Source organism: Sus scrofa, chromosome 13, assembly GCF_000003025.6.
Source record: "Sus scrofa isolate TJ Tabasco breed Duroc chromosome 13, Sscrofa11.1, whole genome shotgun sequence".
NCBI lineage: Eukaryota > Metazoa > Chordata > Mammalia > Artiodactyla > Suidae > Sus > Sus scrofa.
The window spans coordinates 38,481,120-38,508,794 of NC_010455.5; the positions used below are offsets into that span (position 1 = coordinate 38,481,120).

The window sequence follows — 27,675 nt, forward strand, 5'->3', positions numbered from 1 at the left end:
AGTTCCTGGGCCAAGGATCAAACCTGTGCCACATCAGTGACCTCAGCCACTACAGTGACAGTCCCATATCCCTTTTTTTTTTTTTTTAAGATTTTTATTTTTTCCATTGTAGCTGATTTTACAGTGTTCTGTCAGTTTCTACTGTACAGCAAAGTAACCCAGTCACATGTATATATATATATATTCTTTTTCCTCACATTATTCTCCATCATGTTCCATCACAGGTGACTAGATACAGTTCCATGGGCTATACAGCCGGATCTCATTGTTTATCCACTCCAAATACAATAGTTTGCATCTATTAACCCCAAACTCCCAGTTCATCCCACTCCCTCCCCCTCCCTCTTGGCAACCACTATGTATTGCCTTTTTGTTAATTGTTTTCTGGTTGTTTTGTAATTCCTCTCTGTTCTTCCTTTGTGTTTTGATGACTTTGTTCAGTGGTATGCTTGGATTCCTTTCTCTTTATCTTTCATGTATCCACTATAAGTTTTTTCCTTTGTGATTATCACAAGGCTTACGTATAACAATTTTATACAGTCTATTTGAGTTGATAAGAACTTAAGTTTGAATGCATTCTAAAACACTGCATTTTTACCCTTCCTCATGTTTTTTTTTGTTTTTGATGTCACATTTTTTTTACCTTGTTTACTCCTAAACTATTATTTTTTTATTATTTTGCCTTTAAACCTTCATACTAGCTTTGAGTGATTTATAGAATTTATGAGTGATTAATCCACTGCCTTTACTATATAATATTAACCTTTACATTGAGATTTATACTTGTATATGTTTTCCTGTTGCTAATTAGCTCCCTTTCTTTTCAGCTTAAAAAAGTTCCTTTTTGGAGTTCCCTGGTGGCCTAGCGGATTAAGGATCTGCTGCTGTCACTACTGTAGTGAGGGTTTGATACCTACCCCATGAAGTTCTGCATGGTATGGCCATAGCCAAAAAAAAAAAAAGTTTCCTTTATAAGACCAATTTAGTGGTGATGAACTCCTTTAGCTTTTGCTTATCTGGAAAAACTGTCACTCCTTCAATTCTGAATCACTTTACTGGATAGAGAAATTGAACCTGGGCCACAGCCGTGACAATGCTGAATTCTTAACTGCTGGGCCTCTAGGAATCTCCGGGATAGAGTGTGCTTGATGGAAGTTTTTTCTTTGTTTTTTTGTTTTGCTTTTATTTGCCTTTTAGGGCCTCATCTGTGGCATATGGAAATTCCTACGCTAGGGGTCAAATCGGAGCTACAGTTGCCAGCCTACATAGATGTGTGTTTAATTAGGAGTCTCTCCCTCATGCTGTAGTTATGATAAGTTAATAGCTCCTTCATAGAAAGACTGAAATCCTGTATCTGTTTTCTCTTGCTGTGCCCTGGCAATGGTAGCTATTTAAGAACTCTTGCTCTCTTGCTTAGAGTCTTGTGGGACCTGCAAGCATAAGCCCTTGGACCTCAGAACTAAATGATGTAGAGGTGTCCCCTGGCAACAGCTGCAAAAGTCAGGGCACCATGCAAGGGTATAAGATTTTTGGGAAATACTGGCAAGCAGGGGTAAGACAGAGGGAGAATGCAACGATTGCATCTAATGGCCTCTGTTCCCTAAAAGCTAATTTATGGGTAGGGCCTTGATGTGTCCCAAACTAAAAGCCTGCCCCTAAGGTCAGACTCTATGGACAAGCAAATAGGAATCTTTCTCAAAACGACTGGGGATTTGTTTCTGTCTGCTGTCCATGCTGTGTCCTGGGTGTGGTAGGTAATATACCAGAAGCTGTCTCTCTGGTTATTACAGTTTCATGGAACCTAGGAATGCAACATCCCTAACGTCCAGAGACAGGCCATTAAGGGGCATCTACTGGACAACAACTGTAAAAACCAGGGTACCAGATGCACATAAAATTTCCCCTTCAGGAGATACTGGCACTCTGGAATGGGATAAAGGAGGAGAGTGAAGATGGCATCTATCAGCTTACAAGGCAGAGGGAGAGTGTGAAGATGGGAACTCCCCAGTGGGAGCTAGGCAGAGGAGGGAGCAGTCAGAGGGGAATAAAAGGCCTAGTATTATTTTTTAAAAAAAGGGGGCACTCACCAACCTCTTCCCACCCCAACCTCAACAGTATTCCAGCAGACCCTGGATGTGTTACATGCCTGTCCATCAGGCCAGTACTTAAACATATTTTTAAATGAGCCTCTTTTACATAAGGTCTGGCTGTAGTCACCTGCCTCTTCATGGGCCCTGGGGTGGGTGAGCCCTTTAAGAGCTCTTTCTCCCTTCTCCTGTAGCTTTGTGGGTCTTAAGGACATGAGTTGCATTGGTTTTCAGTGCTAGATGTTTGGGGGGATTATTTTCTCAGTGCATGTCTTAAAAGTGGGGGTGCTCCATGTGGAGTTCAAACCTTTCACTTCTTGGGGGAGAGCTTGGGGTTTTGAGTTCCCTCCCAGTTGTGGGTTGCTGCACAGGGCTGAGGCTTGATTCTCAGCCTCTCCCACCTGCTTTGACAGTGGCGTCTTTCTCCTTTGCCAATTGTATAAAGTTTCCCAGCCAGTTTTTTAGTTTTTTTTTCCCAGAGGAAATTGCTCCAAATGTAACTCTAGATTTAGCGTGTTCATAGGAGGTGAGTTCAGGATCTTCCTAGGTCACCACCTTGAGCCAGAACCCTTCACTTTTTAAACTAATTGCCAGTGGACTCTCCTGTCAATTATTTGCAGTCTTGAGAATCCTTTGGTAACTTAAAAAGAGACATAAGCCAATTTAGCTGGCCATAAGTTAGGAGAAAATATTCCTTAGGAATATCAAAAGGCCACTCGAGTTGGCTAATACTGAGCCCCAAGCACATAATGTCCTAAGGACATCCATATTCTAACATAGCACTATTTTCTGCCAGTTAATTTTAATCCTTACTTCAGTACGACACCAAATCACCCACATCGTGTAACAGGAAAGAGGAACTTGAAAAAGGAAGTAGGATATTTTGCCAATGCAACCTGCTTATTTATCTGAAATTATTCTGCTCATGAACTCTTGGTATTTTTAATTTTAATAGTTTACTCTTAAGGTTAAAGAATCTGGTTCATTCCCTTCACTGTATCTAGATAACAAAAGTATATAAATCCTACTCATCAATTAAGAGAAAGTCAAATTGAGTCCTTAAGACAGTGAAATTACATATATTATCACTGGGTGACTCTAAGGGGATTTAATCAGATCTCCAAATAGAATAAAGATAGTTTGTTTAGAAAGAGACTGTTACCGGAGTTCCCGTCGTGATGCAGCGGAAACAAATCTGACTAGGATCCATGAGGTTTCGGGTTCTGTCCCTGGCCTCGCATACTGGGTTAAGGATCTGGCATTGCTGGTGAGCTGTGGTGTAGGTCGCAGACGCAGCTTGGATCCCAGATTGCTGTGGCTGTGGCATAGGCTGGCAGCTACAGCTCCTATTTAACCCCTACCCTGGGAACCTCCATATGGCACGGGTACGGCCCTAAAAAGACAAAAAGACAAAATAGACTATTTTCAAAGGATGGGGTGTGAGGGAGTACAGTGAGTGCATTGACTCTGAAAGACAGGCATTGTATAGAGGTAACTTTAGGGGAAGGGTGACCTTTGATTAAGGGGCAGAGTCAGCCTGAGGTCACCTCATAGGGAATGAGCCAGCGTAATAAATATCCTGGATTTATTCTTTCCCTTCCCTATAATCTGTGTAATACTTTTGACAGAAGTCAGAGGACCCAGGAACCCATTGATAAGGTTCTTACCAGTCAGCCTATTAGTGCACAGAGCAGGGGAGAAAAGATATAAAGTTGGTCTAGAGTGGCAAAAAAGGATAAACAGTATGAGAATGATGTAGCCTTATTAGGGATTAGTCCTACACACCAAAAATCCTGCACACTAAATAAGTGTCTAATATAAAAGTAATAACTGGACTGTTATTTTTTTAGTGGGTGGTCCAGACCTCCTTTAAGTAGCTAATTTTGAATTTTTAGTCATATGTGAAAGCAAACCTTTACAAGTTTATTGCTGTACTGTTGCAATCGCTGAGCACACATATAATTATGATCATTATATAAATGGTAAGGATTTTTTTTTTTTTTTTTTTTTGTCTTTTTAGGGCTGCACCTGCAGCATATGGAAGTTCCCAGGCTAGGGGCTGAATCAGGCTGTAGCCTGCACCACAGCCACAGCAACACCAGATCTGAGCCGTATCTGCAATGTACACCACAGCTCACGGCAACGCCAGATTCTTTAACCCACTGAGCGAAGCCAGAGATTGAACCCATGTCCTCATGGATACTAGCTGGATTCTTAACCTGCTGAGCCACAACGGGAACTCCAGATGTCCTTTTTGAATGGTGAGCATTTCCTGTTTTCAAAATGAAAAAAAAAGTGAAAGATCATATATGATTCAGGGATGGTCTGCAGGCAAAGCATATTATATGATATAGACTTAAAAGTAGGTGAAAGGCAACATGATTTCTATCAGTAGCAATCATCATTTCCCTAAAAATTTGGTTCCAAGAGGGGAGTTTTATAGGAGATATTTTCCCACTGCTTCTGGGGTAAGAATAAGTTTAAGGACATTCTCCAGATCTTTGTATATTCTGTACTTAGTTAATTTCAGACCAACATAACAAGAACACTAGACATGTCACTTTAAAGAGACTTTTTTTTTTTTTGCAGTGCTTTTGAAGAAAAATTTTGTCACCCGGAGTTCCCGTCGTGGCTCAGTGGTTAATGAATCCCACTAGGAACCATGAGGTTGCGGGTTCGATCCCTGGCCTTGCTCAGTGGGTTAAGGATCCAGCGTTGCCATGAGCTGTGGTGTAGGTCACAGATTCGGCTCAGATTCTGCATTGCTGTGGCTCTGGCGTAGGCCGGTGGCTACAGCTCCGATTTGACCCCTAGCCTGGGAACCTCCATGTGCTGTGGGAAGTAGCCCTAGAAAAGGGGGGAAAAAAAAGACAAAAAAACCCCAAAAAGTCTCTATTTTGTGGTACTACAAATGAATCATTTGGGGAGTTCCTGTTATGGCTCAGCAGGTTATGAACCTTACTAGTATTGGTTTGATCCCTGGCCTTGCTCAGTGGGTTAAGGATCTGGCATTGCCATGAGCTGTAGTCGCAGATGTGGCTCAGATCCAGCATTTCTATGGCTGTGTCTTAGGCCAGCAGCTGCAGCTCCAAGTCGACCCCTAGCCTGGGAACTTCCATATGCCACACCTGCAGCCCTAAAAAGAAAAAAAAAAAAGAATCATCTGGAGGTCTGAAGCTTGAATGACTCTTGAAGGCATTATGCTGAGTGAAATAAGCTGACATGAATGGAGGGGGCAGTTGTGCGGGGAGACACAACTGTATAGTTCCACTTGTGTAAGAAGCCTAGGTTCTGGTAGACAAATTTAGAGATAGAAAGTAGAGTGGAGGTTGCTGGGGGTTGGAAAGGAGGGTGTAATGGGGAGTTATTGCTTAGTGGGTACAGTTTCTACTTGTGGTGATGGCATCTGAGATTGTGTGGCATCATGGGTGTGCTTGGTGCCACTGAATTTTATACTTAAAAATGGTTTAATGGGAGTTCCCTGGTGGTGCAGTGAGTTAAGGACACAGTTGTCACTGCTGTGGCTGAGTCAGTCCTCTGGCTTGGGTTGCTGCTGTGGCATGTGTTCAATTCCTGGCTTCAGAAATTTTGCATGCACCAAAAAACAAAAATGGTTTGATGCCAGATTTAGGGAAATTTTAACCCTTGTACGTTGTTGGTAGGAATGTAAAATGGAGCAGCTGCTAAAGAAACAGTATGGGGTTTCCTCAGAAAACTTAAAATATAATTACCGTATGATTCAGTGGTTTCACTTCTTGGTGTATACCCCAAAGAACTGAAAATTAAAGTATTGAAGAATGATTTTGGACACCCGTGTTCATAGCAGCAATTGGCTATTCACAACAGACAAAAGGTGGAAGCAAGCCAAGTGTCCCTTGACAGATGAATGGATAAACAAAATGATATATACATACAATAGAATATTTTTACAGTATATATACAGTATTGTATTATTTAGCCTTAGAAAGGGAGGAAATTCTGACACATGCTGCAGCTTGGATGAACTTTGAGGACATTATGCTAAATGAAGTCAGTCAGTTACAAAAAGACAAATAGCTTAAGATTCCACTTGTGTTTATAGTGTCAAAATCATAGAGACAAATTAGAGGTAGCTGCCAGGAGCCTATGGGAAGTGGGAAAATGGTTTTGTTTTTTTGGTTTTTTTGTTTTTTTGTGTTTTTTTTTTTGCTTTTTAGGGCCACAGGTGTGGCATATTGAAGTTCCCAGGCTAGCGGTCTAAATGGAGCTGTAGCCTACGCTATAGCAACGTGGGATCCAGCTCGTCTGAGACCTACACCACAGCTCATGGCACCACCGGATCCTTAACCCACTGAGCAAGGCCAGGGATAGAACCGGCGTCCTTACAGATCCTAGTTGGGTTCCTTAACCACTGAGCCACAACGGGAACTCACGGAATTTTTAAAATATATTTTCAAAACAAGGTATTAGCAGCTTTAATGCCTTTGAAAAATGTGGTTAGGATGGTGAGTTTTGCATTATGTATATCACAATGTGTTTGGTTTTTGTTTTTGTTTTTTTAAAATTAACCATCTAACACTCTTTTTTAGATGACTTAAGTACAGGAATATTTGCCAATACAGAATCACGTTGTGGATCGGTAATAGAGAGGGAAATTATAAATTGTTCATCTCCTGAGATTCCTGCAGAATTTAATGAACAGTTTAACACTAAGAAAAACAAACAAGAACTAGTAAGTTGGGATAAAGGAGCCAACTTAGAAAAAGAAAATAGTTGGTATAATGATCAATGTAATCAGTTCACAAGGACAGAGAAACAAACAAAGCATATGAAGAAATATCCTAAAAGGCCTGATTGGAATATAAATAAGCCACTCAGAAGGTATATTCCAGCATCAGAAAAGTACCCTAAACAGCTTCAAAAACTGAGAGAAGAAAAAAAAGTAAGAAGGCAGATGGAACTGCTTCATTTGGTAGAAAGAAATAATCCTGGACATATCTCTCCGAATAGAGGCACTTCACCAGAAGTTCTTCATTCAGCTCATCAAGAAACTGAGCCAAGGTTTAAGTGGCAGCTCCTCAAAAAGGTAAAAGACCTTCTAAAAATAAGTGTTTTGGAGTTGCACTGTGGCGCAGCAGAAATGAATCCGACTAGTATCCATGAAGATGTGGTTTCAGTCCCTGGCACTGCTGTGAGCTGCGGTATGGGTAGCAGATCCTGTGCCAGCACCTGTAGCTCCGATTTGATCCCCAGCCTGAGAACTTCGATATGCTGCAAGCGCAGCTCTAAAAAGCAAAAGTGTTTTTAAAGCATGTACTGAAGTTTTTGAATGAGAATACAGTTCCCCACATGCATGTTTTAATAGGGCTGTTTGGCGTTTGAATGTGTGAGTGCTAGAAATTTGCTTTAGTTTACACCAGGGATCAACAAACTATGGCCCATGGGCAAATCCATCTTGTAAATAAGTTTTATAGGATTACAGCCATGCTGATTCTTTTATATATTGTCTGTTGGTGGGCTTCATGCTACAAGAGTTGAGTCGTTGCATTCAAGACCACATGGTTTACAAAGCCCAAATACTTTTATTTGCCTATTGTTCTGTGGTCTTTTGGCTGTAGGGTGCAACAGCTTGATGTGGGATCTATTCCCAGACCAGGGATTTTGCAGCAGTGAAAGCACTAACCACTAGACCATCAGGGAACTCCCTCAACTTTCCTTTATGGTGAAAGTTTACACTTAAACTCTATAGATTAAAGCAAATTTAGACTTAGATTTATTCAAATACCCATTCACAATTCTTATTTATAATCCATACAGACAAGAAGAAAATTTACAAGGTAATTACTAGATGGGTTTCTCTTTGGCTCTGGAAAAAAGTAAAATTTATTATTCCAGTATCTGTAGCTCAATTATTATCAACAAGTAGCTACTAAAACTATCTGTGGGGACATACGGAAATACAGCTACTGATTTCTCCATTTATCTATCCATCTTTTAGGAAGAAGAGCCCCGGAGGATTAATTCTTTCAGCAAGGAAAGGTATGTCCTGGATTCCATAGATACTTAGTGCTTTCTATGCAATACACTTGTTCAAAATATAGATTTATGTACGTATATCAAGCAAGTAACAGGCAAGTTTGTGATTTCCAGGTGAGTACTAGAAGTTTAAGGGAAAGGGTGCCTGCTTTTTTACCTTTAATTTGAAGGTCCAAATTGGACTGGGCCTAGGCATCCTAATTGGGAATATGGGTGACATTTTATTATCTCCAGACAATTTTGATTTTCTATGTCAGCAGTGAAATGGACATTCTGCTTGATGGAGGTAGGGAAGAAAGAAATAACTAGTAGAGATAATGAGAAATTAACCATTGGGGAGATTTTAGAATTGTTTTCATTCTATGTGTTTGTGCATAGGCCGGTTGGTTTAGAGTCATCTCAGAAAGTGGGGTGTAGCACATTTAGTTCAGATATAAGTTTATTATTTTATGGTGAATTACCTAAGGAGAAACTTTAGGCTTTAAATTAATGCATGTAGTGTTGTTATTCATTAGCTAGTAAATTTTCCTCCTAGTTCTAGAGTCTATAAATGCACAGCAAGTACTAGTACAATCCTAAATTAATTGTACGTTATTGCTGTATTTTAGGAAGAGATATCACAGAACTCAAGCTGTGAAGAAAGTGTTATAGGTACATTTAGAATAAATTGAAATGTGATTAAAGAGTAGAATATGCTTAACCTAAAATAAAATACACAATTTTTCATTCATGTTTGTTGTACCCTTTTGAAAAACGTAGATCTCAGTCACCACCAGTTCCAGCAGTGAAAAACAGAACTCAGCAAACTCAGACACTAAAAAACAGTAATTTCGCAGGAGATGGTCAGACAGACTCATCACCTGGGATTTCTGAACCACTCTATTTTATTCCCTATGTGCGAACCAATGAGATTTATTACCTTGATCCAGATGCACCATTGTCTAGGCCTTTAACCCAGGATCCTCAGTACCCAAGTCCACACGGTAAGTAAATATAAGTATCCCTTCCTCTCTCTAAATCCTACCTAAATTCAAGAGTTCCTGTCGTGGCTCAGTGGAAACAAAGCAGACTAGGAACCATGGGGTTGCACGTTCGATCTTTGGCCTCGCTCAGTGGGTTAAGGATCTCGTGTTGCTGTGGTTGTGGTGTAGGCTACAGCTCGGATTTGACCCCTAGCCTGGGAACCTCCATATACTGCAGGTGCAGGCCTAAAACAAAACAAAAACAAAAAAACCCAACAATAATAATAAATCCTAAATTCAACATCTAGTTAGTATTTGGATACTTACAAGTTTTGTCCCAGAGAGGTAGACATAATTTATCTCTTTTGAAAATTCTAATCGAGCATTAAGTTTTAGTTGGTGCATTGATGAATCCTTATAATGTAAAATAGCCCTATGCTATATTATTCTTAGGAATGTATTTGAATTTTGTCATTTTTGATTTGGCTTCAGACTGTGACCAAGAACAACAGCTGTTTGAGCAACTCAGGGACCCACTTCTTAACCCCAACTTGGTGAAAAACAGGGATCGACAGCAAGCAATCCTTAAGGGACTTTCAGAACTGAGACAGGTATGAGCTTTTCCACAGTGTGGAGGTGACCATTTTCTGGTGGAGCGCTATGTGTTGGATGGCTAAGGGTTTACTAGTTCTGCTCTAAGTTCTACCAAGTTTAGTTGGTTACGTGACTATGTGACCTTATCACATCCCAGTTAAAAAAAACTGCACCTGTACATTAACCTTGAATGGAAACAGAACTTTCCTTCAGTTTGCTTCACATTATCATCTCTGAGAATATTTCTTTCTAGCATGGAATCATGAGACATTTTGAGTATTAAAACAGCTTTATTGAATGAAAAATGCATACATTTGAAATGGTAAAAAGCATGATCAATAAGGCCCTAAAACTAAAGGCAGAAGATACAATTATGCTTTAATAAATTCTTAGTAATGCAGATTACAATTTATTAAATGAATGTGTTGGTCATGTTTGAAACAGAACATTGACAACACAAATCCCAAAGAATAATATTTAGTCAGTGTGAAATTTATGTATGTATAAAATCTTACCAGACAACTTTTTATCCCAGACCAACTATGATGTACTATCTTGCTCAGGTAAAAATAAAATCAGGTAACATATCCACTATTTAAGGCTATACCTTAAAAAAAATATATAAACTTGCAAAACTGGTTCTGCAATTAGCTTTCTTTCTTAGTTTAGTATACTGAGTTTTAAGAGTACCTTTTTCCATGTCCAGTCAGTTACCAGTGCCTGTTGTATTTCAAATTGTTGATTCAAGTGTTGCTTAACAATTCTTTCTATAGAGCTAGAAAATCACCCCTACTAACCCAGAATAATAGTTTTCTTTAGTTTTTTAAATACTAGCTTTGGTGACTATGGATTGAATTTTGTCAAGATTGGTAACTCACATAGTAAAGGTTTTTTACTTAAATATCTTCCTTTAAAATGACAAGGCATACTTACTTCTAGCTTACTGGAACAAAAGTTGTGAGCTTGTTGTGAGCTTAAGAGGAAGGATTACGATGAACATACATACATATTCATCACCTATATAGTGACCATATCTTATTTCAACATTCAACAGGGCCTTGTATTAGCCACTAAGGTTAATGCAGTCAAGGTAAAACATTGGAGGTTAAAGGCAGACTCAGCTCCACAATTACAGAGACATGGTTTTAAAAAAATATCAAAAGATATTTTTACAAATGATAACTACACAGTATCCAAGTGAGAAAGTCTGGTGTAAAAATGTTTGTTTAAAATTCAGCATGTCAAAGTTTAAGCTATGGCCAAATAACTGAGCATAGAAATACAAGTTTTCAAAGTAAATATAGTTCTGGATTAACAGGACATAAATGTAAAACAGGAATAGTTTGCACATCTGCTGCACACCTTACTAATATTATCAATCTGATTTCAGGGCCTTCTCCAGAAGCAAAGGGAATTGGAAACTAATCTCATGCCTTTAGCTGCAAATCAAGAAGAGAATTTTAGTTCTTTGTTTTAAATGTAGAAAATCAAATCCTTCACATTTGTGTTTTCCAAATTATAAAATGTGGTTGTTGCTCACTGTATTTTTCAAATAGTCTATTTTTAAAATGCTTATTTAAAACTTGTATATTACATAGTAAAATGCTGTTTGTGTGTATATATACATTAAAAAAAAATAAAACAGACACTTTTGTAAAAAGCCTAGTAAAAAAAAAATTTTTTTTCTTCTGCTATGTCACAGTCTGGGTATTTATCTACTTACCTTAAAGCAGTCTGGAGTTTACAGACAACGTTCTTCCACACCTTTTTGCATATAGATTATTAATTGAAATATCACATATTTGCTCTATAAAAAATTTTAAAGGGTAAATAAAACTCATCCAAGGTTTTCTGAGGTGCCAAAGGAAAAGGTCTGACATCCCAATTTTTGCTAAAATAGCCTAGACTGAGTTTAGGCTTATGTGGAAATTTTTTTTTTCTTTTAAGTCCTTTTTTTAAAGTTTTCAAAAACATTTACAAGTTATGATTAGTAATGGAAAGGCAGTTAGTAACATAAGAGGATTTAAAATTTACCTCCACCATGTACTTTTATTTGTTAGTTTAAAAAAAAAAGTTAGTTTTAGTACAGCACTTAAGTACTTAAGTGCATTACCAACTCAAAAATATACTTCCATTTTTCTAGCAATTTAAAAACCCATAGCAAAGTTGTCAAACTGTTTAATGCCTTTAACAGACACCTATCCTTTGAAACATGAATCTGAATTTGGTTAAGTAAAGGACCACACAAGCACTAAAAATCTTAATTACTGAATACTCTCAAAAAAAGGCTGATCACAATTCTACCAACAGGCTATTTTTACATGGTTAAGCCTAAAGATAAAATAATGCTGCCTGGTATTATGTCCTAAGTTCTATGTACATAGTTTTATGATCTAAATGAAACTTCATTGTTCAATAAATCTTGAGGTATTGAGCCAAAATCCTGTAAATATTTATCAACATTACTGGCTTATACCTGTGTAAAAACGTACAAAAGCTTAAAATAAATACAATAGTTGATACTCTAGCTACAGTAGATGTTCCAGCTACTTTTGCTGAAATGACGTAACATTAGAGGAAGAAAAAAGTAATAAAGCCATTACTGTCTACTCTCCTTTTAGTTTTATATATAAAGCAGGCTTCAATTTGAAGCCACAGTACAGATGACATATAATGTAAAATTTAAAAGCGCCAACATGAGATAATTCAAGTACAATATATGTTAAAAATATATATATTTATTTTAATTTTCAGATGCTTCAACTGTTACAGGCCATCATGATTTAAATAAAAGGGGAAAAAATTTGAGAAAGGAAAAGAAACCTCGTTAAGAGAATGAAATATAAATTGTTAATTCAGTTTTAAGAAACAGAAAAAGTCCATAACAACCTATTTTTTTTTTTTTTAAAGTTACTGTAATTATTTCTCTTTTGAAAACGGCCTGGAAGAATCACTTTTCCACCAGCTTAATGGAGATGGAGGTTTATCTCTATCCAAGCTTTGAGTATAAGCATTTAAAAAGTAATTTTCACTTTCTTGAGACTGATTTGATAAAAGGGCATATGGTGTCCCCAAAAATGTCTGATGAGTGAGAACATTAAAATGACTAAACTGATGGGACATATTTAATTGACTGTGATAAACCTGAAAGTTGCTATACGAATCTTGCTCAGCTGAATTGCTGTTCTCTCCTTCAGAGCATACTGTATCAATAGAAGCTCTCTCTTCCGAATCAATTTGATAAGTCTTATCTTCTAATAAACATTTTTGCAAGTCAAGAGACGATTGCAACTCAATTTGAATATTCTTTTTTTGATCTGTTCCACTTGATCCTTTGGTCTCTTGCGCCAATATTTCTGAATGAAAATTGCTGCATACTTCAATTTGTGAGATTTCATCCCCTGAATCCAGAGACATATCCTCTTCATCCTTTTCATCGTTTTCTAAAAGAGCTACATTTAAAAAACAAAAAGTCCTCCTCTATTGAAATACACAATTTGTTTATGTTTTAAAATTATACACTACTCACACAATATAATGCGTCAGGATCTGCAAGTCCACAATCCCTTAAAGCTTGGTCTTCTGCCACAAGTTCACTTAGTCACAACACTCACACTAGGTGTGAATGTCCAGATAATCCGATGCTAAAAGCTTCTGCGAAATGTGTTCACGTTTAATGTTGGGAAATCCCAACTCCCAGCTCCAAAGGGGTTAATGTCAAAACAGCATCTAAAGTTATACGGTAATTCAGTATTTGACAAGACAAATATAAAATAAAACGTCTGACATCTAGCTTCACTGGATTATTACTAAACGGGTTAGCTCTTTCAAATGTTTGATCATCTCTGCTCTTCCTCAAAAACAAAATTTAAGTACATCTTTCATTTTATACAAAACCTGGAACCAAAGCAGAGGCCATCTCACAAAAGACTGAAGTTATGGATATCTCTACTACCTTGTAGTTAAATTGCTTTATACTCTTCGGGAGATTTAGAAGCCTAAAGCTAAATAAATCCCCATATCTGGTCCTCCTTCTAAAAAACATATAACCCCTTTGCTCACAACAGCAACCTATAAAGCTTTAATACCCTCAATGAGAAAATGCTTACTAATATGCACTCTACATTAACTCCAACAGCTTAAATAGACTACAGTATAATAAATGAGCAGATTCTGTGTATGCTAAGTAAAAGAATGATAAATGCCTTGAAACTCTTCCCCTCAAGCTATTTACACTGGGGTGAGCAGTTTCAAAATAGGCATTTCATTACATGAAGTCAAAAACAAAACCGTTCTTTTTCTCTCTGCCTTAAAGGAAATAAAAACTACTGAAAAGTTACCTGACTGTGACTCAAGATTCTCATTAGCACCAAGCAATGGAAGGTTTTCTTCTGTGATTGAATTGTGATAGCCCACAAGATTTTTAAAGTTTTGCATAAAGTCTTCAACAGTTGCAACTACTATTCCATTATCGGTATAACTGGAAAGCATCTTGATACTCTTTTCTAAATGGGAAAAACAACAATGTTGACCATGAAACATATAAAATAATTCCTGCCCCCAGGTCTTACAAAATCCTTTCCATCACGTTTTCAGAATCATAGCTGGTAACACCCAACACAGCCCACAAAATCCTTTCATCCACATTCCTATATTCATAGCAGAAAATTTAAGAGCACTTTCTTTACCTGTTAAAAAGACTATGTGTCGTTGCTGTATGTTCTGAGCCTGAAGTCTAATGAGGCAATCCAATTCTGGAGCATTCCGAGTTTGTGAATCACAGTTGTGGTATGACAAGATTTCAACGAGATGTTTCTTCTGATAGACATTCAGAAGCGTCAAAAGACTTAGTGCTTTAGCATTCAATCTGTGAAATTAAGTAGTTCAGTATCTGGATATGAATTTCTAAAATTTAGTATGGAACTTTCTGCTTCACATTAAAACCATAATTTCCCAGTTGAGGCAATAATGACAACTGCATGGCTTAGCTCCCTGCCTGATGTAGGGGTGCTGCTTAGAAGAGGGAGAGCAGGAATTGTACAACCCACATATAATTCCTGGGTGCAAAGCCTGAGGGCCAGCTATTTGGCTCAGACTAAAATCTCAATTGGATTTTTATTACCCAATAAAAAATTACAACTATAATGAAAGGGATAAAAGGACAACAAAATATAAATCTTTCCTTCAAAAAATACAGGGCTCTAACCTATTTCTATAGCTGCAGGCACAAAGCAATATGTAGTAGAAATTATTGGCTATTGTCAGAAAGATGAGGGTACTAATTTATGCTCATTTGTTATACCTTTGGGCCCCACTATAGCTGTTATTTAGAGATAAATGCCTATTTCACATGATACGAAAAGTTTTTTAAAAATTAAATAAAAAGATACATAATTTAAATATTTAGGAGTTCCCATGGCGGGGGGGGGGGGGGCAGCAGAAACAAATCCGACTAGGAACCATGAGGTTGCGGGTTCAATCCCTGGCCTCACTCATTGGGTTAAGGATCCAGTGTTGCGGTGAGCTGTGGCGTAGATCACAGATGTGGCTCGGATCTGGCGTGGCTATGGCGTAGGTCAGAGGCTACAGCTCCGATTAGACCCCTAATCTGGGAACCTCCACATGCCATGGGTGCAGCCCTAAATAAATACATAAATACATAAATAAATATTTAGCCCTGAATTTCTTCAAGTATATGCCACGGGATATCAGTAGGTATTAGAAGAAAAAATTCTTTTGTGGTCTAGGTTTTTGGAAACACTGTTTGACAAAATGTAAAACAATTCTTAACTACATACAGAGTTTCTCAGATCCTTAAGTGAGTAAGTACAACATAAGAGTAGTAGGATAATGTATACCAACTTGATTAAAATAGTCATTTTCATAGCCGCTCAAGTGAATAGTGCTCCAAGGATCACACTTTGAAAAGTGACTTCTGGGCATGTTAGATATCAGTTTTTAACATAGATTAATGCCCTAGTCATAGGTCCCCTTGTCATGTCAGTATCATTAATCCTTGTCTCATATGTGTCAGTATCATTAATCCTTGTCTCATATGTGTAATATTAATTAGATTAACAACTGAGAAAGGGCCAGACCTAGTTGGCATATATAATTCTATAAAAAAAAAAAAAAGGATGCTGATTATTCCATTTTTATTATTATCCTGAACCAAAGTGGCAAAAATTAAATTATATCTGTATAAACATACTCCAACTTCAACAAACCTCTACCGAAATAAAAATATTTCAAACAGGCTAGAATAATTCAATATCTACATCCCTTTATGGCTGGCTGAAGATATCTGTGAAAATTAGCAGAATCTATAATCTACAAACATAAAAATAAATAAATTCTGTGAATACAATGTTGAAATCAACAACCATTATATAGTTATTTTTCAAACCTTACCTGCCCAGTTCCTTTAGTTTTTTCTGAAATTTACAGTGGACTTTCCATTGCCATTTTCCTTCTGGAGTACTAAGTTCTTCAAGGAATGTCAAAAAATTTTTAAGGTTCTCTGTTAGAGATAATGAAGTTCATTTTAAGTTCAGTAAATAACAGTCACCCCACAACTGAATTATGGAAGAAGTGTTTGTTGATATTCTGCAGGAACAGCCACTTTCCTATGTAGAATTTTCTTGTTTTTCCCCTCTAAGGGAGACAGATCTATATATTCTCTTCGAAAGATCTAAGAACATAACATCTACAACATAAATCAACAAAACGTGGTGACGGAAGTAACAAACCAAAAGTGAACGAAGTGCAGCTGGTACAGAGAGCCCTGTTCCATACCAGACTTAGAGGAAATTACTCATAAATAAAGAGAATAAGGAAGATATTTGATGTAACAGAAGCTCAAAAGTATAATGGGAACGTACTAGTCATCTGTAACTGGCAGAATAGACAATACATTAAAAACTATGAGTTGGGAGTTCCTGCCATGGCTCAGTGGAAACGAATCCAACTAGTATCCATGAGGATATGGGTTCAATCCCTGGCTTCTCTCAGTGGGTTAAGGATGTGACCTGTGAGCTGTGGTGTAGGTTGCAGACGTGGCTCGGATCCAGCGTTGCTGTGGCTGTAACACAGACTGGCAACTGTAGCTCGGATTAGCCCCCCTAGCCTGGGAACTTTCATATGCTGTGGATGTGGCTCTACTTTATTTATTTATTTATTGTCTTTTTGTCTTTTCCAGGGCCGCTTCCACTGCATATGGAGGTTCCCAGGCCAGGGGTCTAATCAAAGCTGTAGCCGCTGGCCTACGCCACAGCCACACAGGATCTGAGCCACGTCTGCAACCTACACCGCAGCTCACGGCAACGCTGGATCCTTAACCCACTGAGCAAGGCCAGGGATTGAACCTGCAACCTCATGGTTCCTAGTGAGATTTGTTAACCACTGTGCCATGACGGGAACTCCTGGGTGTGGCTCTAAAAAGAAAAAAAAAAAAGTGTGAGTCATTAACGAGACTAGAAGTTACAGGCTCAAAAGAATAAATCAATCTTACCAATTGTGATTACTTCTGGGTTTAGAATGGATTCATCAGAAACGATACAACCTCCAGATACAAATAATTCATTGTAAGTATGATTTTTAACATCATCCAGACTATCAACACCAGCAAAACTAACACAAGGGAGCTTCTTTAAAGTCACCAAGCCAGGTACCTGTTTAAGTACCAAAATAAAAATAGAAATAAGAACAGACTCAAGTGTGAAGTAACCTACAAGAAAGTCTAACAAAATGTACTATGGCTCACCTATATTAGTGTGATGCCTCTCAAAGTCAAGCACACGAATAATATTCCAAACACTATTTCCAAGTATATAAACCGACATTTATGTAGTGGGAATCTCATGAACAGAACACTCTAAGGAAGAGGCACTTACAACAGACCTGGAGACACAGAATGACAAATGCTAACCTGTCACCTGCCCTATAAGTACAGACTTCTAATGAGGCTGAGAGCCTATAGTCTGGAACAGTCAGGAAAGACTACACAGAGCAGTCATTCAAAGACAGGCTCATAAGTTCCTATTGTGGCTCAGCCGGTTGGGTTCAATCCCTGGGCTTGCTTAATGGCTTAAGGATCTGGCATTGTCATGAGCTGCAGTATAGGTTACAGATGCAGCTTGGATCCCACGTTGCTGTGGCTGTGGTGTTAGGCCGGCAGCTGCAGCTCCAATTCAACTCCTAGCCTGGGAACTTTCATGTGCAATGGGTGCAGCCCTAAAAATGGAAATAAATAAGTAAATAAAAATTAGGGGAGTTCCCGTCATGGCTCAGTGGAAAGGAATCTGACTGGCCTCACTAACTGGGTTGAGGATCTGGCATTGCCAAGAGCTGTGGTGTAGGTCGAAGATGCAATTTGGATCTAGTGTTGCTGTGGCTATGGTGTAGGCCAGCAGCTACAGCTCTGATTGGACCCCAGCCTAGGAACCTTCATATGCCATGGATGCAGCCCTAAATTTAAAAATTTTTAAAAATTAGGAGTTTACCATTGTGGTCAGGGTACTAGCAGTACTAGATACTGACTAGTATCTATGAAGACTCAGGTTCAATCCCTGGCCTTGCTCAGTGGTTTGAGGATCTAGCGTTGTTGTGAAGTGGCTATGGTGCAGGCCATCTGCTGTGGCTTAGATTAGACCGCTATCCTGGGAACCTCCATATGCCACGGAGGCAGCCCTAAAAACACAAAAAGACTGAGGGAAATAACTGTTTTTTTTTTGTTGTTTTTTCATTTTTTTTTTAAAGATACGTTAGGGAGTTACTGTTGTGGTGCAGTGGTTAACAAATCTGACTAGGAAGCATGAGATTTCGGGTTCGATCCCTGGCCTCGCTCAGTGGGTTAAGGATCCGGCGTTGCCGTGAGCTATGGTTTAGGTCGAAGATGCGGCTCGGATCCTGAGTTGCTGTGGCTGTGGTGTAGGCCAGCGGCTACAACTCCAGTTGGACCCCTAGCCTGGGAACCTCCATATGACGTGGGAAGCAGCCCTAGAAAAGGCAAAAAAGATTTAAAAAAAAAAAAAAAAGATACCTTTATAAGACTACATGGGGTACCTTCAAATCCAAAGGAAATGAGAATTGGTTTGGCCAAGATTAAGTACAAAAAGGTTTTACTTGGGACATACAAATGAAGGTGACAACAATATAGAGAGAGTCAGCAAACCCAGTAGCACTCAAGAAGTAAGTATTCTTAGTCTTGACTATCTGAACAACAGGGAGTGTCAGTAACATGCTACAATTTAAAATTCTGCAGAGGTACAAATATGACTCTCAGAAGCTGATTCACGGAGGGTAGTTTAGGTCTCAAAAGCCCCAAATCTCCCAATCTTGAAGTTTTATCACCTTTAAAGCTTATGAGTATATTTATAAAACAATCAGTTTTAATCTCAAAGACAGTTAAGATTTTAAAATAAGGAATTTTTTAATAACCAAAATAAGTAGAGAATTCAAAGTAATAGTCTACCTTGTGAATGAAACCTGCAATGTCTTCATTCTGAATAATAATCAACAATTTATCTAATTTTGATCTTCTTTCCAAAAACTGTTCTGGATGACATTCTGTATTGCCTAATTTGATAAGATATTCCTGTTAAAGAAAAAAGCTAAATCAACATTTAAAAGCTTTTTTGCAAACATCTATTTAACACCAGAAATCCAAGATAAACTGTTAAGTTCAACTACTTACTACTAGACCACTGTTAATGATGACCTTACACTGGGGGACCTCAGAGATCACGAAGTCCACTCTTACAGCAGACTTTGAAGCTCAGAGCTTAAATGGTCATAGCCACAATGTTATAATCCCATGTAATCAAAGCCAAGTAAATGCCAGTGTGGGGGTAACAGAACCACAAGAACAATGAATCAGCTCAGGTTCTTAACGATTATGACTGATTCTGAACAACCCAAAAACCACTCCCCCATTCCCATTTTCCTTTAATTTTAAAGCAGGCCCTTTATTTTATTATCTGTAGCATTACTGGCATATTCCTTCAGAGTTACAAATTACTTCTCCAACCACTGTAGCTCACTTTAATTTACAACAGCCTCAAGATCATTCATACAGAGCTTCAGTATGTACAATGATATTTATATATTATTAATTAGCCATGCCTGTCAAGTTTTCACCTTCAAACAAAACTGCCTCTCCCATCTAACACCTTCCTCCATGCTGGCGACATGTACTGCTTTTAAGGATACAAAACAGCAAGCCAGTCCAACAGAGTTCCCTGCTTGCTGGGAGAACCGTGGACTTTGAAGCAAATTCCAGGATTCTGAAAGTCACATTCCTCATTTCACAGATACAGGAGCAGATTAGTTTTCTCAAGGCTGACAGAGTTGATTAGATAAATCTAAACCAACAGGTCTATTGCTCTTTTAAGAGCAGTCTACAGGTGTCACACCCAAAGAGGATGTTTCTGTGTAGCTCTAAAGAAGGATCTTCCACATTGTTTTATTTTGCTCTAACTTTTAAAACCTCTGGGCATATCTCAGAGCAGCTTATAATCAAATAAAGAAAAGGTAAATTATTGTCTGACAGGCCTACCTGTAATTTTTAGTCTTTTTAACATTAAGAACCTTTAAATACAAGTTTGTTTTAAATAAGACAGTTTAACTCATACAATAATACATCAATTTGACTCCAGAAATATTTAGGAAGCTTACAATTTTATTGATAGTCTTTTACTCCATTGTAACATTTTTGCTGGAAAATTTCCAATGGATATTGATTAAAGTTCTAGGAGTTCCTGTTGTGGCACAGAGGAAATGATTCGGACTACTATGCATGAGGATGAGGGTTAAATCCCTGACCTAGCTCAGTGGGTTAAGGATCCAGCACTGCTGTGAGCTGTGGTGTAGGTCCCAGATGTGGCTCAAATCCTATGTTGCTGTGGCAGTGCACTGGCCAGCAGCTGCAGCTCCAATTCAACCCCTAGCCTGGGAACCTGGGAACCTCCATAAGCCACGAGTGCAGCCCTAAAAAGCAAAAAAAAAAAAAAGAAAGAAAGAAAAAGTTCTGATCTAATTTCCTATCAGATTTATAAAACAAATGTCATTCCTTTCCTCTTCTACATAAATAGCAGAAATATGATTTATTCTAAGTTAGAATGAATTAAAAAGCACAATTCATAATTAAATGCACTTCTAAGTTTCTTACAATTTTAAAAAATGCAGTGGGAGGAGATGGAGTAATGCCAAAGAGCACTGGGAATGGTACCCAATCCACTCTCTCCGCTAGCCCTATACCAACATGCAATTATGCTGCAAAGAGCTGGAAACACATTGCTGAGGGTGGAAAAATATTGAGAAGCTCAATGTTGAGTCATACAGGCAAAAATCCAAAGAAGAAATTCCTATTAAGTCTGGTTTCATCTTCCCAAGAAACTAGGAATTAGTAAAGGTGAAACACTAAGCACACTGCTGCCTCCATTTCCAGTCTCTTCATGTTCTCATGACCACATCATGCCAACATCAAAGAGATCTTCATACTGTCAAAGGCTTGGGATATGTCAAAGCATGGAGTTTTGGGGACACTATAGGCTATAAGCCCCTTATTTACTGTCCCTTCCACAACAAAACAAACAAACAAACAAAAAACAGAAGCTCATCATGGTAAATAAATTCCACCAATAGGAGCAGGCATTTATTTTAAAAACTAAGGCACTCCCTTAAAGAATTAAAATGCCATAGTTTAGTGAATACTAATTGGTAATATTAAACCACTAATATAGTTATTCCATGTGTAATAAGTTATATATCTATTGTTATAGATTTTACTTACCTACGTCTATACGTGTTTTTTTTTAAACCAAATACTTGAAATGCTAGTCTATTCTACAGCTGCAGTAGAAAAAAAATATACATTGAAATGAGGACTTTTTCATAATTGAAGAAGTCTTTGAAAACCATCACATTTTTGATCAGTAAGTGCTATAGGAAGCCCTGGCATGACCAGACCATCAAGAAACACCAAACGATTTTATCCTGGACAGTTTTATTTTTCTACTTAATTAATAAAACCCCTAAGGTAAATACTGAAAACTTGATTTCACTGCCTCTTTTCCTCCCCTTTGTTAAAAACCCAAGTAAGAAAACATTTAACATCTCTGAATCAACCATCTAAAAGTATTCACAATATGCATACAACTGGTCTCAAAAACTACACTATGCAAAAAACAAGATTCAAAATTCTCAGATATGTAGATCGCAGGTTCTGAATTGAGTTGTACTAGTCTTATTCTACTCTGCATTAAATACAAAAATAACATGGTCAACATTTAAAAGCCAAAAAAATTCTACCTTATAGAGGTCAGACCCAACAAGACAAGTTTACACAGTATTATTATTACCTTCTCATTTAGTTACCTTTATTTCTTTACAGAGCACACTCTCTTCTTCTTCATGAATATAAAATTTCACAGTATTTTTCTGGACATCTTTCATGATTTTAACCAAACTGTTAAATACTTCGGGTTCTAACTGGCTTATAAAATTTGAAAGAGCTGGTTGGGTAGAAATATTTACATCACTGGGTGATTTTGTTGTTTCTTTTTCTACTGGTTCTCGGGCAGTGTCCCCAGGTACAGTATGATCAGAAGTCACCATTGGCTCTGTGATATGATGTGGCTGGTTCACTTCTACTTCCGTTAAACCCGAAGTTGAAGAGGAATGCTGCTCATTAGAATTGGTTTCTTTCAAAGGATCACTACCAAGTGGCTCAAGAAGGTGTTTACTGCTGAAGTCACTTGAGGAAACTGGTATGACATGCCTTCCCTGAGGACTCAGTGCAATCTTAGTACCAGAATCATTAGGACTGACTGGTGGCAAATTCCCACCCTTGGCTGATGCTTTGATAATAACAGTATTTAATTTCTCATGCAAGCCATCTACAAACTCCTGTACACCAGCTCTGGAAGTCTTAGAATATATGAACTCAGAAAGCCGTTTCATCTTCTCTTGCGCTGAAAAGATAGGTGTGGAAATACTACTGACATATGAAACATTCTTTTGCTTCAAAATCTCTTCTATCTTCCTAGAAAAGAGACTGTACTCTCCTAACACTGTCCTCTCCGTGGTTTCACTCACTGCAGGCGGTTCTGCTGCTGGCACACACTGCTCCTCCACGGTCACCACCTGACCTGTCAACATGTCATCCTCAGTGGTGCCCTTTAGTGTGTCTGTAAATGGAGAGGATGGAAACTGGTAATCAGAACTTCTCTGTCTACTTATTACCCGGGGGTCGTTAGGAAAGGTCTCCTGTGGTGGCAGACACACCAGTTGTTCTTCTGGTGATTTCATACCTATATAGGAAAAGGTCATTATTACAAAAGCAATAAAAAATGGTAACATCTGAAAATATACACTCATAAATAAGAAAAAAAAAAACCAGGTCAAGTATGTATTTAGAAGAAACTATGCATTGGAAGGTAGAAGAAAAATCTTTTTTTTTTTTTTGCCTTTTTTAGGGCCGTGCCGGTGGAATATGGAGGTTCCCAGGACAGGGATCAAATCAGAGCTATAGCTGCTGGCCTATACCACAGCCACAGCCAACATAGGATCTGAGCCTCACCTGAGACCTACAACAAAGTTCATGGCAATGCCAGATCCTTAACCCAATGAGCAAGGACAGGGATCAAACCCTCAACCTCATGGTTCCTAGTCAGATTCGTTTCCACTGCACCACAATGGGAACTCCAAAAAATAATAGTGTAAACCCTATTTCCTATGTGCCCTGATTATTTAATGGCTGGTCTTTGTATTTCAGGAAGTAGAGTAACAGTTTCGATGTTACTTTGATTCCCTTTGAAGTAGTTAAACAAGCTCCAATTTAATAACAATACAAACTAAGTCATTTCCTTATTTGTGTCCCTACCTTTCTGTAGATCTGACTATAACAGACATGCTTTAATCAGCATGGTCAGTTGCAAGAGCTTGCTCAACCTGTTTTTCCATGTAATGTCTACTACTGTGATAATATCCTCCAAATATGAAAATGTTTAATGTAAGACAACTGAAAAAATGCCAGGCTGTTTAAATTGTCAAGTTAAGAGTTGCATTTAGGATCTAGGATTATCAGTTTTATCTGTTTTCAGATCTGCTCACACATACAGGGTTGTTTAGTGGATTTCCTATAATGTTAAAAACTTCAATTTATCATGGAAAAATAAGCTCGACAATAGAAGAAGAGGACAAATTTCATAGCTGCATTAATAGCAGCACTTTTGATAGTGTTTGCCTAAGTATTTTTATTTTGTTTAGAAATAATTCCAGAGTTCCCATCGTGGCTCAGTGGTGAATGAAACCGACTAGGAACCATGAGGTTTCGGGTTCGATCCCTGGCCTTGCTCAGTGGGTTAATGATCTGGCATTGCCGTGAACTGTGGGGTAGGTTGCAGATGCAGCTCGGATCCTGTGTTGTTGTGGCTGTGGCTAGGCTGGCAGCTACAGCTCCGATTAGATCCCTATCCTGGGATATGCCACAGGTACGGCCTTAGAAAAGACAAAAAGACAAAAAAAGAAAGAAAGAATTCCAAGAGAAATCATTAATAGCTATTACCCCATTTGAGATGAAGAGATCATGAAACTGGCTGATGGTGCTAATGGAATTATAACCTTTGATTCTTGATAACTAGCTCAATCCATTAAGAACATACTTTTCCCCTCACAAATCCTTAATTCAAACAGTTGTTTTTTTGAAACTGCATTTCAAAACAGTACCCTAAGTCCCTTTTTTAAAAACAAGAGGAAAATATGTTTAACAGCAATTCATAATAATACTCTATTTTAGGAAAAGATAAAAATTCATTATTTTTGTCTAGGTCATATTACAAATTTTATCCTTTAGAAAATAACTAAATCTTAGCCAAGATTCTCTAACAAACTGCTGTTATAGTATATATAAAATGTTATCTCTAAATCATAAAGTCCACATATAATTTTCAAAACTGTAGTACTTTTAAGAACTCTCTATTCAAGTTTGCACCAGGTGTAATAGTATAACCTCCTTATATAAAATTCAGTTTTGATTCCCTCCCCTCACACTTTTCTCATGGTTTAAACAGCCTCAGCAGCATTCGTTTTTTTTGTTTTGTTTTGTTTTTTTATTTTATTTTGTCTTTTTGCTTTTTCTAGGGCCACTTCCCGTGGCATATGGAAGTTCCCAGGCTAGGGGTCTGATCAGAGCTGTAGCCACTGGCCTACACCAGAGTCACAGCAATGCAGGATCGGAGACGCATCTGCAACCTACACCACAGCTCACGGCAACGCCGGATCCCTAACCCACTGAGCAAGGCCAGGGATGGAACCCGAAACCTCATGGTTCCTAGTCAGATTCGTTAACCACTGTGCCACAACAGGAACCCCAGCATTCAGTTTGTAACATTTCTCTACCAACTGCAGTGGTTACCATGAACTGCACCCATTAAGTACTACAAAGGCACCTGTCAGCAGGACAAAAAGACCACATAGCAGGTCTATAGGTGGAAGAAACGGGGAGAAAAATATCCACTGTATCAAGGTAAGAATTACAACTGTATGAAACTGAGAAACCAGAAAATTCAAGTTTCATAAAATAATTCAGGAAGTTTCCTTCATGGCTCAGCAGTTAATGAACTCCACTAGGATGCATGAGGACTTGGGTTCGATCCCTGGCCTCGCTCAGTGGGTTAAGGATCCGGAGTTGCCGTGAGCTGTGGTATATATAGGTCGCAGACATGGCTTGGATCTGGCATTGCTGTTGACTGTGGCATAAGCCAGCAGCTGTAGCCCCCAGTGGACCCCTAGCCTGGGAACCTCCATATGCCGCGGGTGCGGTCATAAAAAGCAAAGCAGTGAACAAATAAATAAAATTAAAAATAATGATAAAATAATTCAGGAACACTGAATACCCTTCTTCAATCTGCAACATGGGGTTTAGTGCACGTATAAAATGTCTGGATGGTTACATAAGAAACAGGGGTTATTGATGGGTGAAACCAAATGTCTGAGCTAGGGGTGGAAAACATTTTTTGAAATATTTTTGTATTTCTTGAATTCTGCACCATGTCAAATACCAGATTTATTTAACAAAAATTTTAATTGTATCTTGTAAAGCAAATGGATTGAGGGAGACACCATGTATAATTTTAAAACTTCTGAATTATGTATTATTAAAAATACTTGAAATACTTGCTCCCTAATTTTTCAGCTATAGGTCAGACCAATATACTTATTCCTGAAGGCCTATGGATGAAGAAATTTTTTCTAAGCTGAAATGTAACTTAAGTTCACATGGGAAATTTTCTGTATTAAAAACTCTAGGAGTTCCCATTGTGGCACAGCAGAAACAAAACTGACTAGTATCCATGAGGTTGCAGGTTTGATCCCTGGCCCCACTGAGTAAATTAAGGATCTGGTGGTGCCATGAGCTGTGACGCAGGCCTATAGCTAAACTAAGCTCCCTCGTGTCCTAGCCCAGGTTAAGGATTTGGCATTGTTACTGCTGTGACTCGGGGTAATCCCTGGCCTGAGAATTTCCACATGGGTACAGCCCTTACGAACAATTCTAAACCAAATCCCTTTTGAAAATACAAATAATCACCACCTAATTGTGATCTGTATTTTGTACAAATTCCCCCATATAATTTTAATTATTAAGACTGACAACTTTATTATTTGTTAAATGTCTTCAATAAATGAATTAAAAGAAGCACGTGTCAATATCCATGATACATGGTTCCAACTGATTATCACTCAAACACTGTGGTACTTCGATTTTAAGTGCAAGGGGAGTAGTAAGTTCTCTAAAGCAGCATATTTTGGATTTTTATACTTTCAATCACAATATATGAAGATGGTATGACAAAGAGGACTGCAGATGCTCTATCAGGAGCATTCTGAAGCATAAACAAGATATCTGCTTCTCCTAATAAGAAAGAATTACTGATAGAAGCTAAACTTAGATGAATCCCAGGCATAATGTTGTGTGAAAGACCAAAAACAAATGGACATGTACAGTTTGCCATCTATCTTTTTTTTTTTTTTATTATTTTCCCACTGTACAGCAAGGGGGTCAGGTCATCCTTAGATGTATACATTGTGCCATCTATCTTAAATTCAAGACCAGGTAAAACTAATCCACAGCTAAAAAAGTCAGATTAGTGGTTGCTATGTGGGGCAGGGAGAATACTGACTGGGAGGATGTGGAAGAAAACCTGGGGTACTGCATTCTATATCTTGATTTGGGTGGTGGTCACCTAAGTGTTTATACATGAAGAAATTTATCAAGCTGTCTACTAAAGATTTGTCCACGTCATGTATCTACTCTTCCTGCTTGTTTTTTTCCCCAATCATCTTTTCCTAAGAGGAGATAAAGATCCTTGAAGAAAACTATTAATTGAAAGTCTCCTTTTTATTTTCCAAAGAGAGGAATAAACATAAAGATCTACTAAAATTAAAGTCATTTACTCTTCTTCCAAATTTAAAAACAACAAACAAAACCGTAAGATTCCTGAAATTGTAAGATAAAAGTAAACAGAAACAAACAAAACAAAAAACCAGAACAAACTCTAAGCAAGAAGAGTTTTACCAATGGCCATTTGCAGGTATGGTGAAGTGACTTGCATTCAGGCAAGAGACTGTTTTCCAGGCACCTACTAGAATTAGTCATCAGTAATGTCTATAAATGTTTATGGAATCCAAAAGTTTTCTACTCTCTTAAACTATCTGCAGAAATTAGTTTTACAATTAGATAAAGAAGAATCGAGTTAAAAAAATTCAAGATTAGGAATAATGTACCTAAAAGATAAATGACTTCACCTCCTTGTTTTTTTTAAATTTAAGAGACACTTGAAGACTGCTACTCAAGGATATCCTGCAGAAATAGATATCATATCTGACAGAATCTATTGTAGGTGAGAAAAACTTAATCTCTATTGAGTATTCAGTGACTCCCTTGAACACATTTTTTATATAAGAATATTTATCAAGGAGTTCCCATCACGGCTCAGTGGTTAACAAATCCAACTAGG

At 38.0% G+C, this 27,675-nt stretch overlaps 2 protein-coding genes across 17 annotated transcripts in view; one reads left to right on the forward strand and one right to left on the reverse strand.

Moving 5' to 3' along the window:
• CCDC66 (coiled-coil domain containing 66) overlaps nt 1–12,093 on the forward strand; it is a 54,544-nt gene extending 42,451 nt beyond the window's left edge. For 12 of the 13 annotated variants that reach the window (XM_021068981.1, XM_021068982.1, XM_021068985.1 and 9 more), the window contains 5 exons: nt 6,656–7,152; nt 8,065–8,105; nt 8,862–9,085; nt 9,557–9,675; nt 11,049–12,093. In XM_021068981.1, coding sequence (XP_020924640.1) covers nt 6,656–7,152; nt 8,065–8,105; nt 8,862–9,085; nt 9,557–9,675; nt 11,049–11,135 — 968 coding nt within the window. In that variant the 3' untranslated portion in view covers nt 11,136–12,093. Of the gene's footprint in view, nt 1–827; nt 936–6,655; nt 7,153–8,064; nt 8,106–8,861; nt 9,086–9,556; nt 9,676–11,048 lie in introns of those variants that run through there. The other variant, XR_002337593.1, reaches the window with a different exon arrangement.
• The window catches only part of FAM208A (family with sequence similarity 208 member A), a 66,209-nt gene continuing 48,462 nt past the window's right edge, over nt 9,929–27,675 (reverse strand). The window contains exons 18-24 of one of the 4 annotated variants that reach the window (XM_003358482.4): nt 22,034–22,968; nt 19,131–19,253; nt 17,169–17,328; nt 16,070–16,178; nt 14,347–14,525; nt 13,999–14,163; nt 9,929–13,387 (exon numbers count right to left, since the gene is read on the reverse strand). In XM_003358482.4, the coding sequence (XP_003358530.2) occupies nt 13,332–13,387; nt 13,999–14,163; nt 14,347–14,525; nt 16,070–16,178; nt 17,169–17,328; nt 19,131–19,253; nt 22,034–22,968 (1,727 nt within the window). In that variant the 3' untranslated portion in view covers nt 9,929–13,331. The remainder of the gene's footprint in view (nt 13,388–13,998; nt 14,164–14,346; nt 14,526–16,069; nt 16,179–17,168; nt 17,329–19,130; nt 19,254–22,033; nt 22,969–27,675) is intronic. The other 3 variants (XM_013981800.2, XM_003358484.4, XM_021068979.1) reach the window with 3 other exon arrangements.